Genomic DNA, 11,084 nt, shown 5'->3' with positions numbered 1-11,084 from the left:
ATAGTGTTGATGCCAAATGCTTGCTCATAGTGGAAAATACAAGTGCCCTCAGTGTCATCACCTAAGAATTTGACTGATAATACAATTGTAGAGTTAGAAGAGACCACAAGGGCCATCCAGTCCAGCCCCCTGCCAGTGATACATGAGAGTGCTTTGACTGTGTGTTCCTGCATGGCAAAATGGAAATGATGGCAATGAAACCAACTGCATCCCCCCCCCCCCATGAGCAAGCATTGGCATTAACACTGAGAGGAGGATGTGAATTCTTCACTTTGAGATACTTTAAAAAACACTTTAAAAACTTGTTTAGTGGTTTAATCTTACTTGATTTAATTCCAAGTTTGCATACCTTCCACATTTCAGAGATGAAAAGTAGGACATGTTTGGGCCTGCAGCCTCAGAGTGTTGTCCAGATAGCAAAAGTTATTAATGAGGAAGAACAGACAAGCTAGGAGATTGGAATGCATCATAACTGGAAGTGAAGTCAAAAGAGTTTGACAGTGTATAAGCCTGAGGTTTGTAATGCAAAAATATGCTCCCCACCACCACCATTAATACCCATGGGAATTGTAGACAGCCTTCAAGGACTACCATGGTCTCATTCAAGTACTTTCCCAAGGAGTCTGATGACAGCAATCAAATCTTCTACACGGCAGCAACTGGACATATTGAAATGAGATGCAAAGAAAACTAGGATTATCTGACATTTTTGAACTTTGGTTTTAGTTATGTTGAAATTCTTTCTCTTCAAACATATCTTAAGCAAAGAGATAGTATAGTGACACCTGGCTACACTACTTTGTCCCAAAATATGACATTTGACCATTTTTCAGATACATTATGATAAACTGTGTCATAAAATCTACTATGAAATGGCTGTCCATATCCCTCCATAAAAGATATAGAAAGTCTTGCATGGAGGGATACCTACATATGTATAGATATACATGGTACAATAAAATGTTGATCCTGCTTTTTTGCTACATAACATTCAAAGTAGTTTAAAAGGATTTTTAAAAAATAATAATACAATTAAATAACTTAAACCTTGCCCTGAATAAACTGAAGATCCATAATTTTCTTCAGGCAGGTAGTCTCTCCACTAATGTGGAACACAGCTGCTTCTGTTCATTATTGTATTCATACTTGCCATCACCAGTTTGTCACCTGGTGATAAACCTGTTTCTTCTTTGCTAGATTGGTTGTGGGATGGCTGGCATGCAATCTGTCACCAGTGTTGTATTCAAAGCTTTACTAGCTAGTAGAACGTGCCAGAGTTTGTGCTCCATTGGCATAGCCCTGGATGATCTCCAGGCTATGATGAAGCAGGAGAGATTATGTTTCATATAATCAAAACAAAACTATGAGACAGCAAATACACATCCAAATTAACAAAATTAATTGGCTAAGCAAATTAAATGTCTCCCTTAACAGAAGACCTGTAAAAGATAATAAGAAGGTCCTTATGTATAGGAAATATAAAGGCAATTGGAACAAATCACATAACATCATAAACAAACCATCCAGGTTAACAAAAATTAATGAATTCGGTGGTGCTGTAACACCTGTTGTACAGGACTGTTCCATTTTGTTTTAGAGACTTCTTTTCTATCAAAAACTGTCAGCTCCAGAGTAACATAGGTAACAAAGACAACATTTTCTTCTGTTCCCCCAGCCCACATTTCCTCTGCTCACCACTCAAAAAGTTGCTCATTCTCATGTAAGAATAATATGCTGCTGTAAATTATCAAGAAGATTCTGATGTTCAGATTTAACTACTAGTTTTCTATTTTGAGGGATAGGATGTTTTCATATTTCTGTACAATGCACTGCTAACACAAAAGGAATATCCATATCCAATGAATGCACCAGGTTGCAGAAGCATGTTGACTTTACAAATGGAGTATGATATGGTAATGTAATCCCAGTGTGTATCACATGATGACACTGGACCTTATCACATGGGGAAATTGGGGTTTTAAACAGTGATTATCCCATGCAAAACGGGATATCGCAATTAAGATTTTCAAACGCCTAGATATTAAACAGGCAATAAACAGCAACAAATCATTTTCAGGATTTCCCCATAAATGATTTGTTGCTGTTTATTGCCTGTTTAATAGCAATGTCATGTGAAAATCATAATTGCAAAATCGCATTTTGCATGGGATAATCGCTGTTTAAACCCCCGATTTTGCCCGATTTCCCCCATGTAATGTTCCATAGACAGGGAGCTCTTATGACATCCTTTCTTCTTGGGTGAATGTGTTGAGATACATTTTAATTCTGCCATTTTTTTTACTTCTAGTATTATTTAAGAAGCTGGCTTTTAATTCCTTTAGGGGGCATAAACCAACCATTTACAAAATGTCTGTGTGTGTGTGAAAGAGAGAGGGAGAAAGATTACACAATTGTACTAGTTTAAGGATTCAAAAGCCTTCAGCAAATTCATACTCAAAAGACGATGTTTTGATGCCAGAGGAATGTCTTAGTCTTGATTAGTTGTTAGCGGAGTCCTTCATATTGAAAGATACACATCCTTGCAACATTATAAAAGAACTTATAAAAGAATGAAATGGAACTGTGTCTATTTTTTGTTCACAGCTTTCTTGACGTGCTTTCTCCCCTTCTCTCTCTCTCTCAGTTTGTTCACAGTTCTCAAAGGGAGTCTATGCTATCTTTGGCTTTTACGAGAGGAGGACTGTCAACATGCTCACATCCTTCTGTGGGGCACTACATGTCTGCTTTGTAACACCCAGCTTCCCTGTCGACACATCGAACCAATTTGTTCTTCAGCTGCGCCCAGAACTGCAGGATGCCCTCATCAACGTTATAGAATATTACAAGTGCCAGAAATTTACATATATTTATGATGCTGACCGAGGTGAGTATGAGCAAACAGAGAAAGAAGGAAGAAGTGGAGGTGGAGATGAATTGGGGTAGAGTCATGGGAAGTCCTAAGGTTATGGGTTCAAAACCATATGTGTAGGTTGCATTAAACAAGCCACCATGTTGTAACCTCAGCATCCCGCTTCCTCGATCTGCAGCTTGGGGATAATAATGCTGACCTACCTTACAGGATTGGCTTATAAAATATTACGTATTGGAAGATACTACAGACATATTGGCTACTGATTTGCTATTTCTTAAACTGAGGGTTACAGATCATGTGAGTGTGCTTTATTTATAAACTACAGGTAGCATGCAGTTCCATGCTGTTCTTCAGCCCCATGAGCCTTGTAACATGCTCAAAACAAAAAAGAAAAAAAAGAGGGAGGGGTGGCAATTATTTTTCTTTTTTTCTTTTCTTTTTTTAGTTAAAATGTTCTCCATGTCACTGGAGCACATGGGGCAGTTTTCCATACAAACACAGGTTGTTTTAAGCCCATAAGAGGTCTTTGTCAACCAGCAAGTAAACTGGGGCTGCATACGCACTGCACAGATTACCCAGTTTGACACCACTTTAACTGCCATGGCTCAGTGCTATGATATTCTGAGAACTGGATTGGCACCAGAGTTCTCTGATAGAGGAGGCTAAATATCTGACAAAACTAGAGTTCCCAGACTTCCATAGAACCGGACCATGGCAGTTAAAGTGGTGTCAAACAGGATTTTTTCTGCAGTATGGATGTAGCCTCGGTCAATGTCCAGTTAACTTCCTGGCTGGCAAAAAAAAAGGGGGGGGCTCTCTTCAGTCTAAAACAGTCCAGAGTGGCCAAAAACATTGGAAAACAGCCCCTGTGGTCATAAGGGAAGTGTAGCATTTTAATGATTTCTTTAAGGTTTAAACATTTGGGGCTTTCATAAGCTGATGCAACCTTTCAAAATCCAATGAACCATCAACATGCTCCAGTCCTGACCAGCTCCCAGAATATTCAAACCTCTGAAACCCTTTCCTTGCCATACCCAGGTTCTGGAAGTGCCTTCTGAGAGAAGTTAAACAAGCACGCTCCCTACTTTCCTTATCAGACAAGATCTTTTCTGTTTATTTGATGATTGATTAAAGAAGGCCATCCCACCATAATATCGTGCTTTATCTTGCTAATTGTTGTACTGGTGTGTATATGCATGTTTAAGGGTATATGTTTTTTAAACATGGTTCTAATTTTTTATTATTATTTAATCTTGCTTTAACTTACATCTTGTTGATTTTTACCAATATGTTTTTAAATTTGTTGTAAGCAGCTTTGAGTCCTGAACTGGGAAAATGCCTTGATAGAAACAAATATAATGATATAATGTTGTGATAAACCAATTTTTTTTCTTCTCTCCCATCGAGAACTAGGTGTGAATTTTTTTTAAAAAAAAATACTCTTTTCAAAAGTCCCACTTTCAAAAGGTTATTTTTTTTTCTCTCCCTGTCAAGAAGTATTTTTCACAGATTTCTTGAATGAAAATAAAAGACAAGGGAAGCGAACATTTACATTAATTATCTGGCATTTCAAACTCAATTAGCAAGTAAAAAGGAAGTTTGGTAGAGGTTTAAAGAACATTCCTCTGCTAGAAAAACCCAATATAAATGGTAGCTTTGCTTATGCAAAATACTCAAATCCTGCTCATCAAATTAAAAACTAAAATTCTTACTCATTGATCAAGAAGTGCTCATAATTTCTCCTCTTTAAAAAGCTTTCAAAGTGTTTGAATAATAAATATTTCTTCTGTTTATCGATTTTGACCAATATTCTTTACATCACTAAATGATAATAGCCTCCAACATTTGATAGGTGAAAACCAGATCACATGTCTCTAAGTAACATAAGAGTGTAGTTAAAATGGCAAAATGAATGAGGAAGAACAAACAAGCTAGAAAAGGCTGTAGCAGTTTACTTTTACCTGAGTCTACTGATAAGGGCAAGATTTAAACCCTTCCTTTCCTCTCTCAGTTCATGAGTTAGGTGACTTTTGCACTTTGAACTCAGTTTCCAGTAACTGAAGTAAGCTAAAGGACAAAAAGGAAAAGTGAGAAGAAGAGAAAGAAAGTCAGACATTTTAAGAGTACAGTAGCTGCAAAAGTATGACTTAATTGGGATTGTAGCTGCCAAATCTGAAGAGCCAAATCCTTCAAAATTGGACATGTATTTCCCCTTTATTCCTTTGACCTGCCAAATTGGGACCATTGGAGGGCACAATACAATTATGGCACTATATTCCACATCAGCTACCATGTCTGCTTCCTATGGAATCCCAGGGCTTGTTGTTTTGCAGAAGCATTAGGGAAGCTTTCTGGGTGAGAATTTAAAGGGTCTTTACTACAAACTTCATGATTCCATAGAGACCAGCCATGGTAGCTGAAGTGGAATCATAGTCCAATAAATGTGTAAAGTAGAAGGACCTCTGTTTTGAAGAGCTAGACAATATTACTTTTCAAGCAAGTTTCTTGCATTCATGCTTGTTGGGTTTTAGTTCAAAAAAGTAATTTATCCAAGTTCTGCCTAGAAGTAGATAATGTACAAGGTCCATGATACCACTGGCTGTTATCAAGAAAGAAAAAGTAACACAAAAACTGCTCCAAAGAATTAATTCTGGAATTTATTCCTCTTTTTATCCCTGATCTCATCCCCATTCCTATATCCTAGGACTGTCAGTTCTTCAAAAAGTGTTGGATACAGCTGCAGAGAAAAACTGGCAGGTGACAGCTGTCAATATCATGACAGCAACAGAAAAGGACTACAAAACACTCTTCCTGAATCTGGAAAAGAAGAAGGAACGGGTTGTGGTGGTGGACTGTGAAGCAGAGCGACTAAATGCCATCTTGAGCAAGGTTCGTTCTAACACCAATACTATTGAATAAAACGACAAAGAAATTTGTGATACCTTAAAGAGTAAAGAATTTATTTATGCCCTAATAAGTAAATCACTCTTTAAGGCATCTTAGGATTTTTGCTGCTAATGCTGAATACTCTGGATATCAAAGTAGGTATGAGAATGAAAGAGAAATAAAGGAATTTGAAACAAGTTATGAGAGGCTGACATTTGTAGTAAATGTTTTTGAATTTTTTCTTACCTTCTTGATTTTGGTGTTTGAGTTTAAAGGTCTATCAGAGACACAAATACATATACAGTATTATATAATATTAGTTCTGTTGTTGTGTGCCTTCAAGTAGTTGCTGACTTATGGGAATCCAAAGGTGAACTTATCCCAGCATTTTCTTGGCAAGATTTATTTAGAAAGGGGTTGCCTTTGCATTTCTCTGAGGCTGAGAAAGTGTAACTTGCCCAAGGTCATCCAGCAAGTTTCTATGTCTGAGCAGGGATTCAAAACCTGGTCTCCAGAGTCAGCCCAGTGTTCAACCCACTACACCATGCTGGCTGTTCTGTAGCCACCACATAACAGAGATTATTTGGTTGGGTCACAATATAACATTAAAATACTGTATAAAACAATATTACAACTAAATATTACAACTAATATATCACAACTAAAATTATAAATAAAACATGGAATTTGGAATGGAGGATCTTCAGCTAACAAAATCATACTTAAAAAATATTACTAAGTTATTTAAAATATTTGGGTGAATAAAAATTCTTTTCTAGCATCAGAAAGACCACAAAAATGATGCAAAACAATCTTCTTAAACTTAGTTCAAATTTATTCCAGTAAACACTGAGTTCACACTTATCCCAATGAATCTTATCATTAAAATTAGTAAAATTTCTTTCAGTACATCTTACCATTTAATCACTGAAAGTTTTGTTCCCATAAAGTTTAAAACCTTGTTTAACAAAACTAATTTCATGCTTTTTTTAACCTAAAACCTCATATTTTCAAAATCTGAAACTGCTTTTTGTTTAATGAACATGCAATATCCAAATGTTAAGATCTGAGGCAGAACAACCTCCAATAAATCCTTATTGGGAGCCAAGAGTGTTTGACTTCCTGGTTCAATCTCTTTATTCCCTTACAAAAACATATAACTAGTTCAGTCATACCTCTGTTTCACCCAGGACATGGTTTTTGACCCCTGCAGCTGACTGTCACTTTTTCTAATTTCCTCCCACATTCCCAAAGCTAGAGATATCATGAATACAGTTTCCAATTTCCAATGTGCCAGCCTTGGGTTTGCTGATGATGATACCTTCTTTACCAGTAACAAGTTCTAAAATATTATCACCAGTTCCTGCAAAAAACTAGAATAGCTTTTACAAAGAACTAGAAACCGTGCAATCAATTTGGCATGTAACACACACCAGTGATTGTGATATATATTTCAAAACCAGCATAGTAACCAACAAACTGTAGTTGTGGCAAAAGAACCCAAGGATGTTATGGCAGTGTGCAAGTTGGCAGACTTGTCTGAGAAAGTAAATGGACGCAATTTGCAAATCCCTTTACAGATTGCATGTTTGCTCTGATGCATAAAATATTGTCCAAAGCAAAACAGCTGCTGTGCTGTAACACTGGGATTAGAATGTTTATCAAATTAATCTCACTGTTCCCTTGGGTTTCTCCCATCTGTTTATTTGTATTCACCTGTTGCGTTATAACTCCAACCTGAACTGTGATTTGTATTGCCAGAGAGCAATACATTCTAGAGGCATTCAGCAGTCACAAAGGTTCCTCAATTCCTCACTATAGACTGTACAATCAAAATGTAGCATTGAAAGGAATGGAATCTAGGCTTGACTCTCAAGCACGAATGGAAGTATAGAGTTATTTTCTCAAGAGAACCAACTTTCATCTTTGACTACAAAGTAGACTTCAAATAAAGAATGTCTGACTGCATTCCAGTCCTCTAGGTTTTGGCCTTCTTATGTTTGCAGTATGAAACCCTGGTTCTTACATTTAGGAAAAAAATACAGCATATCTAATTCTTTTTAGAAATTAACTTTCTGTATATTTCATTTGATTTCCAAGGAAGTTGTATTGTCGAAAGATCGCTGACAGTTTATGTGCCTGAAATTCCTTTACTATCTCTTTGAGTGCTGAATTAACTGCATCACAAAGACACAAAAACAAAAAACATGGAATGCTTACCCTTCCATCAGTAAATGTTGATTTTATAAAATTCATTTATGCCCTAGTAAGTAAATCACTCCTTAAGACACCTTAGGATTTTTGCTGCTAAAGGTGAATACTCTGGATACCTGGTAGCACAGTAGTTAAATGCCTGTACTGCAGCACTCACTCAAAAACCACAAGGTTGTGAGTTTAATGCCAGCCAGGAGCTCTGGATTGACTCAGTCTTGCATCCTTCCGAGGTCGCTAAAATGAATGCCCAGCTTGATTGTGGCAATTAGCTTACACATTGTAAACTACTTAGGGAGTGTTTAAGTGCACTGATAAGTGGTATAGAAATATACTTGCTGTTGCTATTGCTAAAACAGAAGAGTTCCAATTATCCATTTTCTTTATCCAAATATTCATCTTATTTCTGGAGGTGTTTAGCATTTAGCATTTAGTGTTTTCTAAAACAAAAGGGTGTAAATGGCAGTAGTGTTTTTCTCCAGAGCAACCAATATCCTGAGTTCTTGGGGAACTCAGGCCTGGCAATCAAAGGGAACACAAAAAAGGAGATTATCACACTCAAATGGGATAGAGACAGGATCATTTTCTGGTCCTTATCCTGTCCATGAGGCAGATCGGGTGAAATCCTTCAATATGGTAGCACTGATCCTGCCATTATCCTGTCATTGAAATGGTGTTGTATTAACGTGAACTCCCATTAATGCAAAATGCCGGGGCAATGTCACTTCAGTGATGAGACAATCACAGGATCAGCACGACTTCATTTGAAAGGCTTTCGTGCAATCGCTGTCACTAGTGCTTTCCGGATGGGAAATGTCCAGATAAGCGCAATGTCATATAAAAGTCCTTTCTGCGATCGTGTGGGAAGGACAGGACAGGGAAAGGACAATGATGTCTCGTCCCCTGTGTGATAATCTCCAAAAACTTGATACAAGAATAATTGCTGAGCTCAAAGTTCATAGAGCTTGTAGGGTCATAGAATTGAAAGAGGTAATGGGTTATCTAAGCCAACCCTCTGACAATAAAATAGAAACCTAAAACACTTCTCAAAGGAGGTCATCCAACCTCTGTTTAAAACCCTCACTGTGCATGGTGTTTTACAAGAAAAATAAGAAGAAAAAACAGTTCCCTGTCTCAGAATTACAATATAAGGACACAACACACAAAGAGAGAGGATGGAAGTGGGGGCAGGATTAGGTCAAGCAATATTGCCTCTTCTCTTCCTCCAAGGCCAGGGCAGTGGCAGTTGGTATGCTGGGAGAACCTTTCATCTGCTTTGATTTATGGTGACCCCTAGATCTTTTTACACTTACTTTTGTTACCCAGCTTATATTTTTACAAATTCTCTCAGCTTGTTTTCCATGTTTTAAGTCATGTGTCTCTTCACAAGTGTACACATTGTTTACATACAATGCTATTCTTTCTCCTTTCCTGTTTGATTTATTTCTTTGGAATAGGTTCTTCCCTCTCTGTTACTGCATTTTACCTATCTCACCAGGTTTCAGTAATGCCAGTTAAATCATACTTCCTTTTCTTTGTGAAAACAAGTTCATTTTGTTTATTTCCCATGTTATTTCCTCATTTCCCAATGGACAGAGATAGCTAAGACCATGGGTCATTTCCTCCAAATGCTTCCTTATTGTTTCCCCTACTTCCCACTGGTATACTCTTGTGCTATTGCCCCACTTCCCCCTGCATCACTGAGGCACTGATCGCTATATTTTGTGTCTCCCCTGCTCTCTGGAATATCATCTCTCTCCTGGAGAAAATTCAGTTTAAAGCCCTCCTGATCAGGTCTATAAGATCCCAAGGAAAGACTTTCTTCCCACCCGCAGACAATTGTTGTGAGTCTGATATTTATATTGGCATCTAAATGCAAAAATTTGCATTTGTCTCTGTTAAATTTCTTCTTGTTAGCCTATATAAATACTTTTCTATCTTGATATTATCTTCTGTGGTGTTGGCTATTCCTCCTAGCTTTGTGTCATCTGCAAATCTGATGAGCAGTTGCTCTGAAGCCTCTTCATTTTCTAAAAATGATGAAGTGATAGAAACATTCTCTCTTAGGAGGTAGTCTACTTCTGTCTCTTTTCCCATTAAAAGACAGGTAGTCATCCTCAGTGTACCATATTGAACTAGAAGCATTATAACAAAGAATTTTTTTAAAAAATTAAAAAACAACAACTCAGTATACAATATAATTCAAATATAGCTTGATAATTAAGTTAACCTTGGGACTTGATAGGCTCTGTGGCTACTGAACGAATGTTTTCCTAAGCACAATTAATGGGAGCTCTAGATCAGGGGTGATCTTCATTTAGGAATCAGCACAAGGCAAAGAAAATTCACACAGAGAGAAGGGAGAGAGGACGAGAAACACACACACACACACACACACAGAGAGAGAGAGAGAGAGAGAGAGAGAGAGAGAGAGAGAGATGGTGCTGTGGCCCTGATTCAACTTGTTCCCCTCCTCTGCCCCAAGCATCTGTTTTTAGAAAAAGGAAATTACTTTGGGAGATCCAGTCACACACCTCCCACATAACATTTTGTTTGGCCCTAAGAGACTAACTAACTCAATCTGGCTTCTGCCCACACACATAAATTGCTGGTGTATAATGCCAATACCTTTTATGAGTGGAATGGCAGGGAGAGGTTTTTCAAGCACGACATTTTCTGTCACAAGGGTAAAACTGTGGGAAGGTTTTACATTTTTTCATCACGTTAATTTAGACTCAACATGCAAGTATTAAAGAAAATGAGCAACGCTCAAGCTTAGTTGTTGGCTTTCCTGGTCTACACACATGTCCCAGCCTATACGAATCCTACTCATACTCTTTTTGTTTGTTTGTTTTGCTGAAGGAAATAATAGAATATGATTTCCCATTTCTACTGAAGGGGAAATAAATTACATAATGGCTTCACTTGAACTAACTTTTAGAATTTTTAGAATTGCATACCTTGATTTCAGGGACTTGCTCCAGAAAAATAAGCTGACACAGCTAGTATTCATTGTCATCATGTTAACCGCACACAAGTCAAATGCGGTAACACCCTTTCCCATATTGTTAGTTTACAGAGCCTTTCTAGGATGCGATCGGAAGGCTACAGATGC

General features: G+C 37.5%; 1 protein-coding gene across 5 annotated transcripts in view; it reads left to right on the top strand.

Moving 5' to 3' along the window:
• The first annotated feature begins 2,637 nt into the window (after nucleotides 1–2,637).
• Nucleotides 2,638–11,084, top strand: part of GRIA1 (glutamate ionotropic receptor AMPA type subunit 1) — a 166,436-nt gene continuing 157,989 nt past the window's right edge. For 2 of the 5 annotated variants that reach the window (XM_042450323.1, XM_042450324.1), the window contains exons 1-2: nucleotides 2,638–2,884; nucleotides 5,577–5,761. In XM_042450323.1, the coding sequence (XP_042306257.1) occupies nucleotides 2,710–2,884; nucleotides 5,577–5,761 (360 nt within the window). In that variant the 5' untranslated portion in view covers nucleotides 2,638–2,709. The remainder of the gene's footprint in view (nucleotides 2,885–5,576; nucleotides 5,762–11,084) is intronic. The other 3 variants (XM_042450322.1, XM_042450325.1, XM_042450321.1) reach the window with 2 other exon arrangements.

This window comes from Sceloporus undulatus, chromosome 2 (assembly GCF_019175285.1).
Source record: "Sceloporus undulatus isolate JIND9_A2432 ecotype Alabama chromosome 2, SceUnd_v1.1, whole genome shotgun sequence".
Classification (NCBI taxonomy): Eukaryota; Metazoa; Chordata; class Lepidosauria; order Squamata; family Phrynosomatidae; genus Sceloporus; species Sceloporus undulatus.
The sequence above is the reverse complement of the archived record's forward strand: the minus strand, read 5'-3'. Positions and strand labels throughout refer to the sequence as shown.